Below are 21082 nucleotides of genomic sequence, written 5' to 3' on the forward strand. Positions count from 1 at the left end.
ACCTACCCTGGTATGCCCCCTTTCTTCCCTGTCCCCACTGGTGACCACTAGAGTGTTCTCTGTATCTCTGAGTCTGCTTCTCTGCTTCTTTTTTGTTTTCGTCACTGGTTTGTTGTAATTTTTATATCCCACATGTAAGTGACATCACCCAGTATTTCTCTTTCTCTGGCTTCATTTGGTGCCCTCCAAGTCCATCCACGTTGCTGCGGATGCCAAACGTTCACTCTTTTTCACGCTGAGTAGTGTTCCTGCGTGTGTGTGTGCGCGCGCGCGCGCTCCACATCTTCTCTGTCTGTCATCTGGTTTTGGACGCTCAGGCTGCTTCCGTATCTTGGCACTTGTGAATAATGCTGCTGTGAACGTTAGGGTGCATGTCTCTCTTCAGTCCGTGGCTCTGCTGTTTGTGTGTCTGCCCTGGAGTGCGCTGCTGGGTCGCCTGCGAGCTCTGCCCTTGGTGTTGAGAAGCCGCCACTGTTTCCCACGTGGCTGCACCAGTTTATGTTCCCACCAAAGTGCACCAGTGGGTTAGTTTTTCTTTATCTTTGATTTTCTGTAATTTGAAAATGATATGCTGTGAAGTAGTCTTTTTGTTTGTGTGTTTGGGCATTTATCTTGCTCTGTGTTCTCTGAGCTTCCTGGATCTGTAGTTTGGTGTTTGACATTAATTTGGCAGAAATTCTGTCATTATATGTCAGATATTTCTTCTGTTCTTTTCTCTCTTCTCCTTCTGGTATTCTTGTTACACTTTTTATAGTTGTCTTAGGTATTTGGTTCTGTTTTTTTCCAGTCTTTGTCCTGTTTGCTTTTCTGTTTTTGAGGATGCTATCAATAAATCCTTTAACTCAGAGCTTCTTTCCTCAGTTTTGTCCAGTCTACTAATAATCCCATCAGAGGCATTCTTCATTTCTGTTACAGTGTTTTTGATCTCTAGTATTTCTTTTTTATTCTTTCTAGGATTTCTATCTCTGTACTTTGATTGCCCATCTATTCTTGCATGCTGTCTACTTTATCTGATGGAGTTCTTAGCGTCGTAGTTGCAGTTCTTTTGCGTTCCCGGGCTGATAGCCCCGCCATTCCTGCCGTGTCTGTTCTGAAGCTCGCAGAGCGTTCCGTGCCTTTCAGTGTGCCTTGTGGGTTTTCTTGATGCCTCAGCGTGGCACACACGCTAGGGGCGCAGCCCTGCTGGTGAGCTGTGGGGAGGGGACGCTCTCTCTTGTTCTGCGGTTGGCTCTCAGCCTTTCAGTGAGCCTGTGCCTCTGGCTTCTGAACTTCACAAGGGCTTCTCAGTTTTTTCCTTCCCCTCTCAGGTGGGACAGGGTGGCTTGAGGGAGCTAGAGTTGGGTATTTTCCTTCGGTAGGACACTTAGACTCTGATAATGCCCTAGCAAGTTAGGTGCTGTTTAACTGGTTTCTGCAAAGAGCAGACTTTATTAGGAACAGAATGCTTTGTTTCCTTTTGCCCTCCCCCAACCCTCAGGGGGTTTTCTCCACTATTTACCTGGGAATCTACTTGAACTCCTGGAGTAAATTCCCTAACTTTGTGGGAGCCCCCTATGTGACTGGGCCCCCTAGAGTTTTAACTCTGAGCTATCCATACTGAACCTCTGGCAATTAACCAGGTACAGTTCAGATTTCCCTGCCCTGGCACTGGCTTCTGTGGCAGTTTCTCTTCACTAGTCTCTCCTGTAAGCCAAGACTCCCTGTATTTGCCTGTCCCTCTTATATGATGGTTGCAATTTGCCCTGTGTCTTCCTCTTTCTTATGGACCCAGAAGAGCTGTTGATTTTTCCACCTGTTTTAGCTGTTTCCTTGTTGTTAGGCTAGAGTGGCAACTTCTAAGCTCCGTATATGCAGACCCAGGAACCAGAAGTCTTCTGGATTAATTTTGAATCTCTGGACTGTTGGTGCTTTTACAGAAGTATTTTGAGTATAAAGACTATTTTAATACAGTCACTGGTGAAAAGAAACTCTGAGCCGTACAGTCCGTCAGAGCAAACACAAAGGAAAGCCGTGCTGTGTCTTTGTGCCTTGAGCATGCAGTATGCTCATGCCTTGCACATCCAAGGTCCCAATGAATGTGTATGGTTGAATTTCCAGAATATGCTTAGCGGCGGGGCAGTGGTCTCTAGAGTCAAACTGCTGGCTTCAAACCCTTGGCTCTGTATTTTCAAAGGCATGTGACCATTTATTTGCCCTTATCCTTATCAATGAGATAGGATGGTAACAGTTTCAACCTCATAGGGTGGATGTGAGGTTTAAATGCAAAGCACCACAAGAGGCTTGGTGGTAAAGAATCACCCTGCCAAGCAGGAGACAAAGGTTTGATCCCTTGATTGGGAAGATCCCCTGCATAAGGAAATGGCAATCCACTCCAGTACTTTTGCCTGGGAAATCCCATAGACAGAGGAGGCTGGTGGCTACAGTCCATGGGGTTGCAGGGAGTCAGACACGACTGAGCAACTAAACCACCGCCACCAAGAGTAGTGCCTGGTGTGCAGCCTGTGCTGCATTTATCAGTCCCAGCCGCCACTGTTATGGCCGCGAGTGTTTATATCATTAGAAACATATTTTTATCTCCTTGTCACTCCTTTTATTGAGTATTGTCTTTTCTCCCTGAAGTAATGTATGTAATAATTCTTTACACCAGTACAAGTTCTGGTGTGTATGTGGAGTCCCTAAAGACTACAGAGCAGTAACCCCACAGAGGGAAGTGGAGAAAAGAGCATATCCTTGTAAATTAAAAGCCGACTCTTAGGTGTGGGTGGCGGTTTTGTTCACGACAGCCAGGGCTGCACTAGAGACCACAGCAGAGCACTGCTGAGCCGCCCTAAGATGCAGCTCTGCAGCGGCCCCGGGGGTGTCGCACGCGCCTGTGCTCAGCGTGATGCCTGCTGCTTCAGCCTCTCAGCTTCCAGAGGCAGGGAGCCAGATCTTAATGGGCTTGGTTTGTTTTTCATGTTGGTTTGGAGGTAGTCACAAGATTTTACAGGAGTCTTGTAGTTTAGATTTAGAAACGTTTCAAACATACAGAAAAGCATAGAGAATAATATAATGAATAGTCAAGGATCTACTGCCTCTAAAAATTAAAAAACAAAAAAATGATGTAACATCTTGCCACATTTGTTTCAGATATTTCTGTTACTGGTATTATTGTTAAAGGAAAAAGACATAACCGATAAATTGAAGCCTCCCTTTGTCCCCTCCAGATCCCAATCCTGTCTCTTTTCCCCAGATACACTATGATATCCATTTCCCAGATATCTATTCTCCAGACACACTATATACATAGAAGATATACTATGCTGAGATTTGTCAGTTCAGTTCAGTTCAGTCGCTCAGTCGTGTCCGACTCTTTGCGACCCCATGAATTGCAGCACGCTAGGCCTCCCTGTCCATCACCAACTCCCGGAGTTCACTGAGACTCACGTCCATCAAGTCAGTGATGCCATCCAGCCATCTCATCCTCTGTCGTCCCCTTCTCCTCCTATCCCCAATCCCTCCCAGCATCAGAGTCTTTTCCAATGAGTCAACTCTTCGCATGAGGTGGCCGAAGTCCTGGAGTTTCAGCTTTAGCATCATTCCTTCCAAAGAAATCCCAGGGCTGATCTCCTTCAGAATGAACTGGTTGGATCTCCTTGCAGTCCAAGGGACTCTCAAAGAGTCTTCTCCAACACCACAGTTCAGAAGCATCAATTCTTTGGCGCTCAGCTTTCTTCATAGTCCAGCTCTCACATCCATACATGACCACTGGAAAAACCATAGCCTTGACTAGACTTTAGGTAGAGCTACTCTATTTAAAAAATAAGTGATTTTCTATAACAGAAGACTTCTACCTTGGCCATATACTGGAATCATGGTAAGGTAAAAAAAAGTAATGACCCATGTCTGAGTCCCACTCCAGAGACGTTTATTGTGATCTGATGTGAGATGCAGCTTCATAAGTGACTGTATTGTGTAGCCAACCTAGAAGACTGCTGGTCTCAGAGGATTCTCTAGATGTGCACTGCCCAATACACTAGCCGCTGATCACATGTACCTGTTTAAATTCAGTAAACTGAGTAACGGGCTTCCCTGGTGGTTCAGGGGTTAAAGTGTCTGCCCACAATGCGGGAGACCCGGGTTCGATCCCTGGGTTGGGAAGAGCTGCTGGAGAAGATAGCAGAAATGGCAACCCACTCCAAGATTCTTGCCTGGAGAATCCCATGGACAGAGAAGCCTGGTGGGCTACAGTCCATGGGGTCGCAAAGAGTCAGACACGACTGAATGTGTTTTAGTTTACTTACACTGAGTGAAACTACACTTCCACTTCCTCGGTCATACTAGCCACGCGTCAAGTAGTTAGCAGTCGCCGTGGCTCCTGGCTATTGTATCAGCATGGGTATGGGACATTTCCATCACTGCAGAAAATCCTGTTGGTTAGTGCTGATCGAAACTGGTAATTGGGTTTGTTTCTGCGGAAGAAGACTGAGGGCAGCGATAGAAAGGTGTCTTTCCCTTACATAACCTTTTGAAAACGTTTTGAATGTTGGTTTCAAAATTTCATAAGGTAATTTTATAAAATATCTATTTAAAAAATAAATATTTTTAGAATATTAAAAAGAGAGCATGAAAAAAAAAGAGATCATTACAGTGATGTTTGAGAGGAGAAGAAGGGCAGGTAAGTGTTGAATTTGTTATTTAAGGACATGGCCTTTGACTCTGAGCTGTGATCTCTACTTTGAAAGTAGGACTTGTAGCATCTCATTTGAATGTGTCTGATGCTCAGTGAAGACCCTGCACTGTGGCTGGCTCAGAGATCCAGTTGGCTCCAAGCACTTCTTGACCTCTGTTAGTTTTTGTTCAGCTCTCAACCATGCAGCAGGCACTGTATGTTAGGTCTGATAGAGTTTCACACTGTGTAGTCACGGCCCAGGCCTTGGTCAGAGACCCAAGGGGAGTATCCCTGCAGATTTCTGTCCCCGTCTCACTGCTCACCACTCCTTTCTCTATAGTGTTTTGTCCTACAAATTCCAGCCACCTCAGCAACCCAGTTTGCCTCCTCTACTTACTGAGACTGTTCACCTCATGTATATCCCTTCTTTCAAGGATTGGTTTTATGCTGCTGGTTGTCCAGTGCCTGAAAACAGTAGGCTTATATATTTTGTCTATATTAAGAATTGTTCAGGATGTGAGAGAGGATAAGTCCAATACTAGTTATTATGTCATGGGTAGCAGTAGAAATTCATATTCAGTTCAGTTCAGTCGCTCAGTCGTGTCCGACTCTTTGCGACCCCATGAAACGCAGCACACCAGGCCTCCCTGTCCATCACCAACTTCCGGAGTCCACCCAAACCCACATCCATTGAGTCAGTGATGGCATCCAACCATCTCATCCTCTGTCGTCCCCTTCTCCTCCTGCCCTCAATCTTTCCCAGCATCAGGGTCTTTTCCAATGAGTCAGCTCTTCCCATCAGGTAGCCAAAGTATTGGAGTTTCAGCTTCAACATCAGTCCTTCCAATGAACACCCAGGACTGATCTCCTTTAGGATGGACTGGTTGGCTCTTCTTGCAGTCCAAGGGACTCTCAAGAGTCTTCTCCAACACCACAGTTCAAAAGCATCAATTCCTCTGCACTCAGCTGTCTTTATAGTCCAACTCTCACATCCATATATGACCATAGCCTTGACTAGGTGGACCTTTGTTGACAACGTGATGTCTCTGCTTTTTAATATGCTGTCTAGGTTGGTCATAACTTTCCTTCCAAGGAGTAAGCATCTTTTAATTTCATGGCCGCAGTCACCATCTGCAGTGATTTTGGAGTCCAAAAAATAAAGTCTGACACTGTTTCCACTGTTTCCCCATCTATTTGCCATGAATTGATGGGACTGGATGCCATGATCTTCGTTTTCTGAATGTTGAGCTTTAAGCCAACTTTTTCACTGTCCTTTTTCACTTTCATCAAGAGGCTATTTAGTTCCTCTTCACTTTCTGCCATAAGGGTGGTGTCATCTGCATATATGAGGTTATTGATATTTCTCCCGGCAGTCTTGATTCCAGCTTATGCTTCTTCCAGCCCAGCGTTTCTCATGATGTACTCTGTATAGAAGTTAAATAAGCAGGGTGACAATTTACAGCCTTGACGTACTCCTTTTCCTCTTTGGAACCAGTCTATTGTTCTATGTCCAGTTCTAACTGTTGCTTCCTGACCTGCATACAGGTTTCTCAAGAGGCAGGTCAGGTGGTCTGGTATTCCCATCTCTTTCAGAATTTTCCACAGTTTATGGTGATCCACACAGTCTAAGGCTTTGGCATAGTCAATAAAGCAGAAATAGATGTTTTTCTGGAACTGTCTTCCTTTTTCCATGATCCAGTGGATGTTGGGAATTTGATCTCTGGTTCCTCTGCTTTTCTAAAACCAGCTTGAACATCTGGAAGTTCACAGTTCATGTATTGCTGAAGCCTGGCTTGGAGAATTTTAAGCATTACTTTACTAGTGTGTAAGATGAGTGCAATTGTGTGGTAGTTTGAGCACTCTTTGGCATTGCCTTTCTTTGGGATTGGAATGAAAACTGACCTTTTCCAGTCCTGTGGCCACTGGTGAGTTTTCCAAATTTGCTGGCATATAGAGTGTAGCACTTTAACAGCATCATTTTTCAGGATTTGAAATGGCTCTACTGGAATTCCATCACCTCCACTAGCTTTGTTCGTAGTGATGGTTCCTAAGGCTCACTTGACTTCACATTCCAGGATGTCTGGCTCTAGGTCAGTGATTACACCATCGTGATTATCTGGGTCATGAAGATCTTTTTTGTACAATTCTTCTGTGTATTCCTGCCACCTCTTCTTAATATCGTCTGCTTCTGTTAGGTCCATACCATTTCTGTCCTTTATTGTGCTCATCTTTGCATGAAATGTTCCCTTGGTATATCTAATTTTCCTGAAGAGATCTCTAGTCTTTCCCATTCTGTTGTTTTCCTCTATTTCTTTGCATTGATTGCTGAGGAAGGCTTTCTTATCTCTCCTTGCTATTCTTTGGAACTCTGCATTCAAATGGGTATATCTTTCCTTTTCTCCTTTGCTTTTTGCTTTTCTTTTCACAGCTATTTGTAAGGCTTCCTCAGACAGCCATTTTGCTGTTTTGCATCTATTTTTCTTGGGACTGGTCTTGATCCTTGTCTCCTGTACAATGTCATGAACCTCCATCCATAGTTCATCAGGCACTCTGTCTGTTAGATCTAGCCCCTTAAATCTATTTCTCACTTCCACTGTATCGTCATAAGGGGTTTGATTTAGGTCATACCTGAATGGTCTAGTGGTTTTTGCTACTTTCTTCAGTTAAAGTCTGAATTTGGCGACAAGGAGTATATGGTCTGAGCCACAGTCAGCTCCTGTCTTGCTTTTGCTGACTGTAGAGAGCTTCTCCATCTTTGTCTGACTATAATCAATTTGATTTCGGTGTTGACCATCTGGTGATGTCCAAGTGTAGAGTCTTCTCTTGTGTTGTTGGAAGAGGGTGTTTGCTATGACCAGTGCATTCTCTTGGCAGAACTCTATTAGCCTTTGCCCTGCTTCATTCCGTAGTCCAAGGCCAAATTTGCCTGTTACTCCAGATGTTTCTTGACTTCCTACTTTTGCATTCCAGTCCCCTATAATGAAAAGGACATCTTTTTTGGGTGTTAGTTCTAGAAGGTCTTGTAAGTCTTCATAAAACCGTTCAACTTCAGCTTCTTCAGCATTACTGGTCGGGGCATAGACTTGGATTACTGTGATATTGAATGATTTGCCTTGGAAACGAACAGAGATCATTCTGTCGTTTTTGAGATTGAAATTCATATTACTTTTTAAAATTGTATAAATGGATTTTTCAATGTGAAAGAATTTCAGTTCATAGGCCAGGTCTACAGAGCCATATGAGAACATCATTTTATTAGTCTCTGTAGACATGTACGTATGTTTCTTAGAGGGCTGAGATGGCCTCACTGGCCAATATTTCAGCAGTTACAGGCATGTTATATCTGTTCATGTACAGAGAACAAGATAAGGATGTTACATCAGTGTTTTGTATTTAATGTTCATGCTTCAGAATTACTATTTTAATGGGTAATTATTGATCAGAGTTTCTTGAAGTTCCAAAAACATTAAGTAAACATTCATCAAGATTCCTAAGTGTATGCAAGCTATGTAATCAGCAGGTCAATAATTTGGTTAGGGCTGATAGTTTTACATTTAAATGTTTTTGTTTCCTTCAACTTGAATCTCGAATTCTTTTTTTCATTTTAATGATATAGCTTAACTTTGACAACTCTAAATACTTAGTATATGTTGAACACCTATTTTCTAGGCATCTGTCATAATATACTAGCAAATACTCTGACTTATCCTTCACTTTAATCATGTAGGGCAAATAGCATTATTCCTTTTTTTCAGATGAAACATCAAGCTTTAAGAAACTAGGCACTTGAGTCTTACAGTTAATAAATTATAGAGCCATGATTTGAACCCTGGTCTAACTCCAGAGCCCATGCTTTTTATGCTGTCTTTTATTCTCTTAGTTGTGCAACAGAACCACCTTTGGAACTATTAATAGATACGACTTCCTGGGTACCATCCCTGTATTCAGTATATTCAGGGTTGTTGTATTAGTTACTCAGTCGTGTCCAACTCTTTTGCGACTCCATGGACTGTAGCCCACCAGGCTCCTCTGTCCATGGGATTTCCCAGGCAAGAATCCTGGAGGGGGTTGCCATTTCCTTCTCCAGGGGATCTTCCCAACCCAGGGATCCAACTCGCGTCTTCTGCACTGGTAGGCAGATTCTCTGCCCCTGAGCCGCGGGGACGCCCGTGTCAGGGTGATCGCTGTAACACTGTGGTGTTGCTAGAGCTGAACTCCACTGCCTCCTAGCGCCCTTCCTCCTGCGGAGTCACAGGCACTGGCCTGTGAAGCCTGTCAGTCAGGAGACGAGAAAGATTGTTGCTCTGCCATTGAAATAAGAAAATGAGAGTGAAAAGCAAAGCCAGTTTCTTTTTGACTCTCCAAGTAGAGGCTGCAGCTGAGAGCTAGCAGAGAAGTCGAGGAGGATTAACCCTAAACTTTCTGTTAATTTTTTTTTCCTGTTCCTATTTGGGCTTCCCTGGTGGCTCAGAGGTTAAAGTGTCTGCCTGCAATGCGGGAGACCTGGGTTCGATCCCTGGGTTGGGAAGATCCCCTGGAGAAGGAAATGGCAACTCACTCCAGGATTCTTGCCTGGAGAACCCCATGGACAGAAAAGCCTGGTGGGCTACAGTCCATGGGGTCGCAAAGAGTCAGACACAACTGAGCGACTTCACTTACTTACTTGGTAAGCTTATCAGCCAGGTTCTCCAGAAATGACTGCTTTGAATTTTTAAGTCAAGTAGGAGGTGTGTCTCATCTCTGCTGTCCTGAGTTTCCGTCCCTCATCTGTGAAAGGCACTACCTGCCTCACGTGGCTCCGAGAGCGACATGAGATTAGAGCCTGGTTCACACTAAGCTTTCAGAAAATGGGAGCTACTCTTGTCATAGGTAGTAGTGCTGTTGCTTCCCTTGAAATTGCCATTTCATCCCAGCCCTCAGCCCCTGCTCCCCTATCTGACGTTTGTTTACTGTTCTGGGCTCTGATGCGGGCCCTGCTCTCCTCTCTGCCTTCGTTGCTGTGCTTTCGTCTCAGGGCTTTCCCTGCGTTTCCTCAGAGCTGCTGCACATGCTTCTGTCTCAGGACCTCTGTACTTGCTGATCTCTGCTTGAGATAGTCTTCACATTTCACTCCCACCTCTGCCCAAAGAGGTCTTCAGAAATGCCTCCCCTGACCAAGCATCTAAAATAGAACATCCACTACTCTTTTTTAAAAAATTAATGAATTTATTTTAATTGGAGGCTAATTACTTTACCGTATTGTGGTGGTTTTTGCCGTGCGTTGATGTGAATCACCCACAGGTGCACGTGTCCCCCGTCCTGAACGCCCCTCCTCCCCCCCGCACCCCGTCTTGCGGTTGTCCAGAGCGCCGGTTTTGAGCGTCCTGCTTCAGGCATAGAACTTGCACTGGTCATCGATTTTGCACATGGTAATATACATGTTTCGGTGCTTTCTCTCAGATCATCGCACCGTCGCCGTCTCCCACAGAGTCCAGAAGTCTGTTCTTTGCATCTGTGTGTCTTTTGCTGCCTTGCATATAGGGTCGTCATTACATATCCCTTTATCACACGTCCCTATTTTACTTCAGGCATAACATTTTTACTCTGACATTTGCATTATCTATTGCTATAGATACTTATTAATTCATTTGTTGTTTTATAACTTGGTCTGTTTTGTCTACCACTAAGTCATTCCAACTCTTCTACAACCCCATGGACTGTAGCCAGCCAGGGTCCTCTGTCCATGGGATTTCCCAGGCAAGAATACTGAAGTGGGTTGCCATTTCCTTCTCCAGGGGATCTTCCTAACCCAGGGATTGAACCTGCATCTTCTGCATTGGTAGGGGGATTCCTTACCACTGAGCCACCAGGGAGACCCTGCATATAGTAGACACGTAATAACTATTGTTGAATGATTGAATTTCCAAATCAATAGCTCTCCTTTATTAAAAAAAATACAAAACCCAGTATCATAGTGGTAGGATAAAAGCTATCTGCTCTAGGGGCTTTGTATCCTGTCTTTATGGTTAAACAAGTTTTATCATTTTTATGTTGTTCAGTCACTCAGTCATGTCTGACTCTTTGTGACCCCATGGACTGCAGCATGCCAGGCTCCCCTCCCTTCACCATCTCCTGGAGTTTGCTTAAATTCATCTCCACTGAGTCGGTGATGCCATCCAACCATCTCATCCTCTGTTGTCCCCTTCTCGTCCTGCCTTCAATCTTTCCCAGCATCAGGGTCTTTTGCAGTGAGTCAGCTCTTCAAATCAGGTGGTCAAAATATTAGAACTTCAGCCTCAGCATCAGTCCCTCCAATAAATATTCAGGACTGATTTCCTTTAGGATGGACTGGTTTGATCTCCCTTCAGTCCAAAGGACTCTCAAGAGTCTTTTCCAATACCACAGTTCAAAAGCATCAGTTCTTTGGTGCTCAGTCTTCTTTATAGTCCAACTTTCACATCCATACGTGACTACTGGAAAAACCATAGCTTTGACTAGACGGACCTTTGTGGGCAGAGTAATGCCTCTGCTTTTGAATACGCTATGTAGGTTGGTCATAGCTTTCCTTCCAAGGAGTAAGTGTCCTAGTCCACGGCTGCGTCACCGTCTGCAGTGACTTTGGAGCCCAGAAGTAGTTTGTCACCATTTCCACTGTTTCCTCCTCTCTTTGCCATGAAGTGAAGGGACTGGATGCCATGATCTTAGTTCTTTGAATGTTGAGTATTAAGCCAACTGTTTCCACTCTCCTCTTTCACTTTCATCAAGAGGCTGTTTAGTTCCTCTTTGCTTCTGTTTATCTTTGGTAATCTTCCTTGATAATGGTCTTCTCAGTGATGTATATTTAGCAGTGTAGTAATGGCATTACCTGGTGGCAGCAGTGCTCTCTTGCCTTCTGTATTTTCCCCTGGCTCTTTGTGGTCCCCTGTGGAGAGGTCCTGGGTAAAATACATCGTAATATATGAAGTGAAGTAAAAGTTGCTCAGTCGTGTCTGACTCTGCCACCCCATACCATACAGTCCGTGGAATTCTCCAGGCCAGAATACTGGAGTGGGTAGCCGTTCCCTTCTCCAAGGATCGTAATGTACAAATAACTTTAATATTATATGTAATTCTTTTCAGTCTTTCAATGTCTGATTTTTTCCCCATACTTTAGCTCACATTTATTTCAAGCTCACATTTATTTAGTTTTTCTTAATTTTTTAAAGAAGTGCACATAGTCATCAACCTAGTGCTTAGTGGGAGTGAACTCGCTCAGTCGTGTCTGACTCTTTGTGACCCCATGGACCATAGCCTACCAGGCTTCTCCATCCATGGGATTTTCCAAGCAAGAATACCAGAGTGGGTTGCCATTTCCTTCTCCAGGGGATCTTCCCAATCCAGGGGTTGAACCTGGGTCTCCTGTATTGCAGGCAGACGCTTTATCCTCTGAGCCACCAGGGAAGCTAAGAATTTACTCTATCTAGTTACAAGAATGCTCACCATAAAATACAAGAATGCTCACCATAAAATTATTTATCATGATAAATTTAAAACCATATAAATGTTACAGATAAGCTTATTAGGTCATTAAATGTGTTCTATCCATAAAATGTGGTATATAGTCCTGAAAAAAATGATGTTGACTAGTTTTAATTAACGTATAACTATGCTTGCTTTTGGCCGTACTGTGTAGCTTGTGGGATCTTAGTTCCCCAACCAGGGACTGAACCTGGGCCCTCGGCAGTGAAAGTGTGGAGTCCTGGCTACTGGGCTGCCAGGGAATTCCCAATATATCTATGATTTTTTTTTTCATGAAAAAAAGCAGGTTACAAGGGAGCAAGTACAATAGAATCTCATTTTTGTGATTAAAATTAGATACTTGTATATGTGTAGAAAAAATATCTGAAACTCTATACAAAACTGCAGAGCAAGATTAGTAGTCCAGGTCCACTAGTAATTTTTTGGATCTTCACCTTTTTTTGGTACCACTAACTGTAGCTATTAGTTCTGGCTCCTGGGAAAGCCTCTATCTTGTCTTGGGTGTAAATAAATCACCTTTCCCCTAAAAAAAGCAAGACTAGAGTGTTTTTTTGAAGGAACTTTTCTAGGAGAGTAAAAAAAGTCAAAGCAAAAGCATAGAACCCAAAGTATTTACAGAACGCACATTACTTTTTCCTCAGTAGTAAAAAGTCTGTCCACCAATTAGCTTACTGATGCAGATGGCCCTGTGAAGTACTGTGGCAATCCTTGACCCAGATCTTTCAAGTCAAACCTGTGAAGTTGGAAGTTTTGATTCAGTACTATGATACCATTTAGGAATGTTATAGAAGAAATTGAGATGGCACAGAAAAATATGTATAAAATATTAAACAACCCAATTATAAAATAGTATATTTAATAGTATCATAATTTTAAGGTATATTGTGTAATGTACAGGAAAAAACAAAACAGATAATCTTGAAAGGGTAGCAGTGCTTATCTTTAAGTAGGGGAATTGCAGCTCATTTTACATCTCTTCCTGCTTCTCTACTTTTCTGAACTTTTATGGAAATGTAGTATTCGCATCACACTCACAAGGCTCCATAGGACCACAGTTGTGTCCTTGGACTCCTCGTCGATGGAGCCACCCTGCCCGGGATTGTGTGCTGCCTACACTCTGGTCGTGTGAACCCTCCGATAGAGGGCCGTGGATAAAGAGAACTCAGGGACTTGAGCGTGGGGTAGGGGTGTCCTGAGCTAGTCCCCCGCGGATACCGAGGGATGACTGTGTGGTTTCTAGTACAGACAAGCCATGTTTTAGTGTGCTTAGCTTTACTGCACTTCACAGATTGTGTTTTTTACAAATTGAATGTTTGTGGCAACCCTGTGTCAAGCAAATCTGTGAGTGCCATTTTCCCGACAGCATTTGCTCACTTCATGTCTCTGTGTCGCATTTTGGTACCTCTTGCAATATTTCAAACCCTGTACCAGCAAAAAGATTACAACTTGCTCAAGGCTCAGGTAACGGTTAATGTTTTTTAGCAATGAAGTGTTTTAAAATTAAGGTGTATAAATAAATAAATTAAAAAAAAATAAAATGCCAACAAAAATAAATAAAATTAAGGTGTGTACATTGATTTTTTAGACATAACACAACTGAACATTTAATAGACTACTGTATCATGTAAACATAGCTTTTATACGTCCTAGGAAACCAAAAAACTGCATGTGACTCGCTTTATTGCTGTAATCGCTTTATTGCAGTGGTGTGGAGGTGAACAGGCAGTACCCGCAGATACGCCTGTCTATCGGTTCTGAACACTGGCGGATGGGGATGGTGTATAAAGGCTGGGTTTTGTTTTTGGGCTGCGCTGCACCGCAGAGTTGCCCAACCAGGTATCAAATCCATATGTAAAGGCTCTTTTTAATCCAGCTCTTTCTACCTATGTAAATTTGCATAGTTTCTCCTCCAAATAGTCAGCTTGCTCTTGAGCAGGAGGGATTATTGCATAACCTAAGAACATGTAACATGTATGATCACTTCTTGTTTAATCTTGAAAGTACCTCTTTTGTCTTTGGTTTATATAGTACTGAGGCCAGCTGGGGTCCAGCACTGATTGACAGATTTGTAGATTGTGACTGACTCCTCCTCCCAGTATATCTACTAGATGCTTAGTGTCCTCAGAGGCAGTTAGCAAGTCAAAATTGTGTTGTTAGGCCTTCAAAGTACTGCTCTTTAAAGGTGTCAGCTGCTCAGTTGCCTTATGTACAGATGTGGGTGTTGAGCATTGCAGCTGGGAATACAAACAAGGAAAGGGCAGCCAGTGAGATACAGAAAACCTCAGCTTTCTGTAACTTTGAATGGGTTGCTGTATTAGGGTGCATTTTAAGCTTCTTGGGCCCTTAAATTTGGAAATCTATATAATAATAAATACACAATAAATAATGAAAAAAATGATGAAATACAGTCACTGAAACAAACTTTGAGGATTATAAAAATAACCCAAGCATACTAGATGGGATTGACAAGGCGGTGGTGTATTAACAAATAATGTCCAAATTGCAGTTGCTTAAAGCAATAAAGTTTTGTTTATGTAAATGTTCACTTTGCGGTCTGATGCAGGTTGGATGACTCTCGTTGCAGCTCTCCTCCAAGCTATGTCTCCTTACATTATTTGATGCCACCATTTTCATAGGTAGCCTCCAAATTTGTGGCAGAAGGGAAGAGAGATTGTAGTTGATTTGCACAGGAGATTTTATTGGCACACTTAGAAGAGGCACATTCAATTTCACTTACATTCTCATGACTGGAACCCAGTTTCATGGCCTGTAACCATAAGGAAGGCTAATCTTCCTCTATGCCTAGGAAAAATATAATGAAATAGGGTCATGAAGCATCGTATCTGCCACACCAAAGTTTTAGAAGAATAAAATGGGCCATAACTGTATCTTATAGATCAGTTCAGTTCAGTCTCTCAGTCGTGTCCGACTCTTTGCGATCCCATGGACTGCAGCACGCCAGAACTCCCTGTCCATCACCAGCTCCCGGAGTTTACCCAAACTAATGTCCATTGAGTCGGTGATGCCATCCAACCATCTCATCCTCTGTCATCCCCTTCTCTTCCCACCTTCAGTCTTCCCCAGCATTGGTGTCTTTTCCAATGAGTCAGTTCTTCGCATCAGGTGACCAAAGTATTGGAGTTTTGGCTTCAACATCAGTTCCTCCAATAAACATTTTGGACTGATTTCCTTTAAGATTGACTGGTTTGATCTCCTTGCAGTCCAAGGGACTCTCAAGAGTCTTCTCCAGCACCACAGTTCAAAAGCATCAATTCTTCGGCACACAGCCTTCTTTATGGTCTAACTCTCACATCCATACATGACTACTGGAAAAACCATAGCTTTGACTAGACAGAGCTTTGTCGGCAAAGTAATGTCTCTGCTTTTTAATATGCTGTCTAGGTTGGTCATAACTTTCCTTCCAAGGAGTAAGCATCTTTTAATTTCATGGCTGCAGTCACCATCTGCAGTGATTTTGGAGCCCAAGAAAATAAAGTCTGTCACTGTTTCCACTGTTTCCCCATCTGTTTTCCATCAAGTGATGGGACCAGATGCCATGATCTTAGTTTTCTGAATGTTGAGTTTTAAGCCAACTTTTTCACTCTCCTCTTTCACTTTAATTAAGAGGCTCTATTTCTTCGCTTTCTGCTATAAGGGTGGTGTCATCTGCATATCTGAGGTTATTGATATTTCTCCCAACAGTCTTGATTCCAGCTTGTGCTTCATCCAGCCCAGCATTTCACATGATGTACTCAGCATATAAGTTAAATAAGCAGGCTGACAATATACAGCCTTGACGTACTCCTTTCCCAATTTGGAACCAGTCTGTTGTTCCATGTCCAGTTCTAATTGTTGCTTCTTGAACTGCATACAGCTTTCTCAGGAGGCAGGTCAGGTGGTCTGGTACTCCCATCTCTTTCAGAATTTTCCACAGTTTATTGTGATCCACACAGTCAAAGGCTTTGGTGTAGTCAATAAGCAGAAGTAGATGGTTTTTTGGAACTCTCTTGCTTTCTCAATGATCCAACAGATGTTGGCAATTTGGTCTCTTGTTCCTCTGCCTTTCCTAAGTCCAGCTTGAACATCTGGGTGTTCATAGATGACTTTCAGTTCTCCCCTCTTTATCTGTTTCCCTTCTCTGTAGTTTTCATCTTGTTCTCTGCCTTTCTGTCACATTAAGCTGCCCAAGGTTGTGGTGCAATGAGTGAAAATTAACCTGTTTGCCTGTTGCCTTCATTTCTTACAGGAGAAGAGAATCCCAACAAGTTTTCACTATATCTGAAGAGACTCATTTATTTATTCATTCATCAAATTTTAATTGAGCTCCTGTTATATGCCAGGCACTATTCTAGGTATTGAGAAGGTAGTGGTGAACAAGACAGATTTCCTATCTTGTATTCTGGTCAGATTTATTGATCACCAAAATCTGTTATGGATGGTACAATATTCCAATTAGTAACCATAAATTGTTAATATACCAACTATAAGAATTACAAAATTAGAATAAGCATCATAGGATTAATGCAGTGTAAATACATTCATGGTGGTTGGTTTTATAAACCATAATATTACTGGGAATAATATGGATCTCTTTTTTTTTTTTTCTTTTAGCTTTAAAGAAACCCCCTGTTTCCTTTTCTCAATATGAAAGTCATCAAGTAATCTCCCATCTTCCAACTGGACAACCTCTCTCCCCAAATATGGTTCCAGGTATGAAGTCTTATTCTTAAAATTCCATTTGAAAATCAGTGTACTGGTTACATATTGTTATATAGGGAATAAAACATGTCATTCAGGAGCACAGTGAAGTATCATTCATTCTTCTAGTTAACATTATGTATTGTCAAATGACTGATAAAAGCTCAGGGAGAAATCATTATAAAATTAACTTTGTCTAATGGACTATTAAGAGCAGAAGAGTTGTCTGTCCTGCCGCTCTGGACTGCCTTCCCTTTCAACACTCCTGGTGTGCGTGCATGTACCTTCTTCAGAATGTGTTCAAGTGTGTCTCCCAGAGGCCTTCTAAAGTTAAGAGATCCATCTATATTCAGCTCCCTACTCTCTACTTTTCTATTTGTTTTCTACTGAATACTTAGTTTTACAGGAATGTTCCCCTAAAATGAGAATTGATATGAATAAAATTCATTGTAATAAAGATCTAAATCAATTATTTGATGAGTTAAAAAGAGAAGTGAAGGAAAGAAAAGATATATCCAGGAGATACTAATAAGAATCAGGAGTGTGTCACTGTGTAGATGAAAATGGCTTTGAGAATAGAAGTTCTAAAAGCCTTATGGATTTTGGAGATTTCTGACAGCTATTTGGAATTTGGAGGGAAGATACAGATATCGCTGCCTTTCCGTTGGTCCCTGAGGTCTCAGAGAGTGAGTGACTGAGAAACAGTGCATACAGTTGGCGAATGAGTTTATAATCAGCACTAAAGATATCTACCTGGGAATGGTCAGTAAACATCACACAACTAAAATCACATTGGTTATAAGCTTTGATTAAAGAAATAAAATAAAGCTTAAAAAAAAAAAAACCTACCTGCTAACCCAGTATCAGATAACAGTGTGTCTTACTTTTCTCAAGTAGGTCTTATGAAATTTTTATGCAAAATATGACCTTAATTTGATTATTTTTGCCTTAGATTCTCATATAAACCACAATGGAAACTCTAGAACTTCAAAACAGAATCCTTCCAATCCTCTCCAGCGTTTAATTCCAGGCCCTAACTTGGAGAATGAACCCAGAATTCAAGCAGAAGTTCTAAAGCAGGCTACTAAGGATCGAGCTGGTGATTTCCATAAATTGAAGCAAAGTAAGAATCAGTTGATAAGTATTATGCTGAAAAGATTTCTTTAAATATATTTATTTACAAGGCTCAATTTGCATCTTCATTATTATAATCTCTAACAAATGAATATATAGTAAAGTTTTACACATATAAAGAGAAAGTATAATGGTGGTAAAATTTTAAAGAAAAGTAGATTTTACATATTCTAAAGAACACATTCAAAAGCTTCTTTTGTTCTCCATTAAAAATAAATTTAGGTGAGTTGATTTTTTAAAATGCTATCAGTTCTTACGAATGTGAAAATTTTTTGAGAAGTGAGAAAAGATAATATTTTGTTAAACTAGTAAATGAAACTTTGATTAGAAGAGAGGGAAGATCAAGATTTGAAAAATGGGTTCTGGAAGTAATAAAGACTGCGTGGTAGAAGGCTCAGTGCTGCTTGCTTTTCCGTTCCTTCCAGTTGCAATTTGCTTCATTTAGGTTTTAGGAGGGAATTGAAAAAAAAATGGAACAGATTCATAGTACTGGGTAATAAGGTTTGACTGCTTAATTGTTTCAGAGATATTGATTATGATAAGTGGAAATACCTGTTTATTTGCATAACCCTCTAATTGGTAGATTTTCAAGTTGTAGAAGAAAACATTTTGGTAGTTGACAGAATTAGGAACCGGCCGGCTCTCCTAAACTGTACTTTGCACTGCCTCTGCTGTTTAAACCTCCCTGCCTCAACTCCTGAACACACAGAATGTCTGGGAGCTCCACTTTGCTTTTGTTTACTTGTAAGGACGGCTTCCATGGCAGCAGCTCTTCAGAGCAGCGTTTAGGCATTTACTCGTGCACGGGTTGTTTGTGTGGTGAGATCTGCACAGTGTTATATTTTAAAATCGGTCTTATGACAATTATTCGTATTTCTGCATCTATATGAACATATAGTTTATTTACATTTAACTGATTTTCCTTCCTTGATGTTTTAAAGCCTATCCATGTACCTTGACTGAAATACTATGTAAAACTGTCTGTGTTTACAAGGATATGGCTAATACTTTAAATACAGTGAAAAAATATTTCCTCCAAATCTTGTTGGAGGATTGGCTTCAAAACTTTTTAGCTCAACAAAAAGATGTGTATGGTAAGGTCAGAATCTTACTAAGATAAAATATCTTAATTTGATCACTTAAGATTTTCTTCTACTTACAGTTTATTCTGTAAAAATTGTTATCACTCTCTTACCTCCCAACCAGTCTTTGGGTAGATGTGACTGGAAAATTACTACTTTCTACAAGTTTTTTTCTTGGCCATGTTATGTGGCATGCAGGTTCCTAGTTCGCCGAACAGGGATCAAACCCATGCCCATCCCATGCCCCCTGCAGTGGAAGCACAGAGTCCTAACCTCTGGACTGCCAGGGAATTCCCTACAATTCCTTTTTAAAAGAGTTTTAAAATCTTATTCTGAATTCTTTTCAATATATACACAGAGAGTTGAAATCAGTGTGAGCACTGTTTTGTGATTTACTTTGACATTATTTCTTACATGTGTTTTAACTTATTAAATGGTTATGTAGTTGTCATTAAAATATATATATACACATACATATACACATAAAGATATATACATATATTCCATTGTATTTAGGTAATAATAATAGTTCATCTAGCTCTGCTCTTTAATTGATTTTTAAATTAGTTCATAGTGTCTGACGTTAGCAGTCATGACTATGATTATCTTTTATTTCAAATTATTTCCTGCTTCTACTCTGAGTGTTCTTTTATAAGTATAATCTCCTGACTGAATTTGCAAAGTACTTGACTAACTTTATAGCTCCTGTTACAAATTGCCAGATTGTTCTCTAGAACAGTTTCACAGTGTCACTAGAGATGTTTACCCAGGTAATCACGATGGTGTGATCACTGACCTAGAGCCAGACATCCTGGAATGTGAAGTCAAGTGGGCCTTAGAAAGCATCACTACGAACAAAGCTAGTGGAGGTGATGGAATTCCAGTTGAGCTATTCCAAATCCTGAAAGATGATGCTGTGAAAGTGCTGCACTCAATATGCCAGCAAATCTGGAAAACTCAGCAATGGCCACAGGACTGGAAAAAGTCAGTTTTCATTCCAATCCCAAAGAAAGGCAATGCCAAAGAATGCTCAAACTACCACACAATTGCACTCATCTCACATGCTAGTAAAGTAAAGCTCAAAATTCTCCAAGCCAGGCTTCAGCAATACGTGAACCGTGAACTTCCTGATGTTCAAGCTGGTTTTAGAAAAGGCAGAGGAACCAGAGATCAAATTGCCAACATCCACTGGATCATGGAAAAAGCAAGAGTTCCAGAAAAACATCTATTTCTGCTTTATTGACTATGTCAAAGCCTTTGACTGTGTGGATCACAATAAACTGTGGGAAATTCTGAAAGAGATGGGAATACCAGACCACCTGACCTGCCTCTTGAGAAATTTGTATGCAGGTCAGGAAGCAACAGTTAGAACTGGACATGGAACAACAGACTGGTTCCAAATAGGAAAAGAAGTACGTCAAGGCTGTATATTGTCACCCTGTTTATTTAACTTATATGCAGAGTACATCATGAGAAGCGCTGGACTGGAAGAAACACAAGCTGGAATCCAGATTTCCGGGAGAAATATCAATAACCTCAGATATGCAGATGACACCACCCTTATGGCAGAAAGTGAAGAGGAACTAAAAAGCCTCTTGATGAAAGTGAGAGCGGAGAGTGAAAAAGTTGGCTTTCATTCAGAAAACGAAGATCATGGCATCCAGTCCCACCACTTCATGGGAAATAGATGGGGAAACAGTGGAAACAGTGTCAGACTTTATTTTTCTGGGCTCCAAAACCACTGCAGATGGTGACTGCAGCCATGAAATTAACAGGTGCTTACTCCTTGGAAGGAAAGTTATGACCAACCTAGATAGCACATTCAAAAGCAGAGACATTACTTTGCCAACAAAGGTCCGTCTAGTCAAGGCTATGGTTTTTCCTGTGGTCATGTATGGATGTGAGAGTTGGACTGTGAAGAAGGCTGAGCGCCGAAGAATTGATGCTTTTGAACTGTGGTGTTGGAGAAGACTCTTGAGAGTCCCTTGGACTGCAAGGAGATCCAACCAGTCCATTCTGA

General features: G+C 41.6%; 1 protein-coding gene across 2 annotated transcripts in view; it reads left to right on the plus strand.

Annotated features, from left to right (window-relative positions):
* Positions 1-21082, plus strand: part of GOLM2 (golgi membrane protein 2) — an 86237-nt gene that overhangs the window by 47402 nt on the left and 17753 nt on the right. For both annotated transcript variants that reach the window (XM_061429717.1, XM_061429718.1), the window contains exons 7-8: positions 16760-16858; positions 17799-17969. In XM_061429717.1, coding sequence (XP_061285701.1) covers positions 16760-16858; positions 17799-17969 — 270 coding nt within the window. The remainder of the gene's footprint in view (positions 1-16759; positions 16859-17798; positions 17970-21082) is intronic.

This window comes from Bos javanicus, chromosome 10 (genome assembly GCF_032452875.1).
Source record: "Bos javanicus breed banteng chromosome 10, ARS-OSU_banteng_1.0, whole genome shotgun sequence".
NCBI classification, from domain to species: domain Eukaryota; kingdom Metazoa; phylum Chordata; class Mammalia; order Artiodactyla; family Bovidae; genus Bos; species Bos javanicus.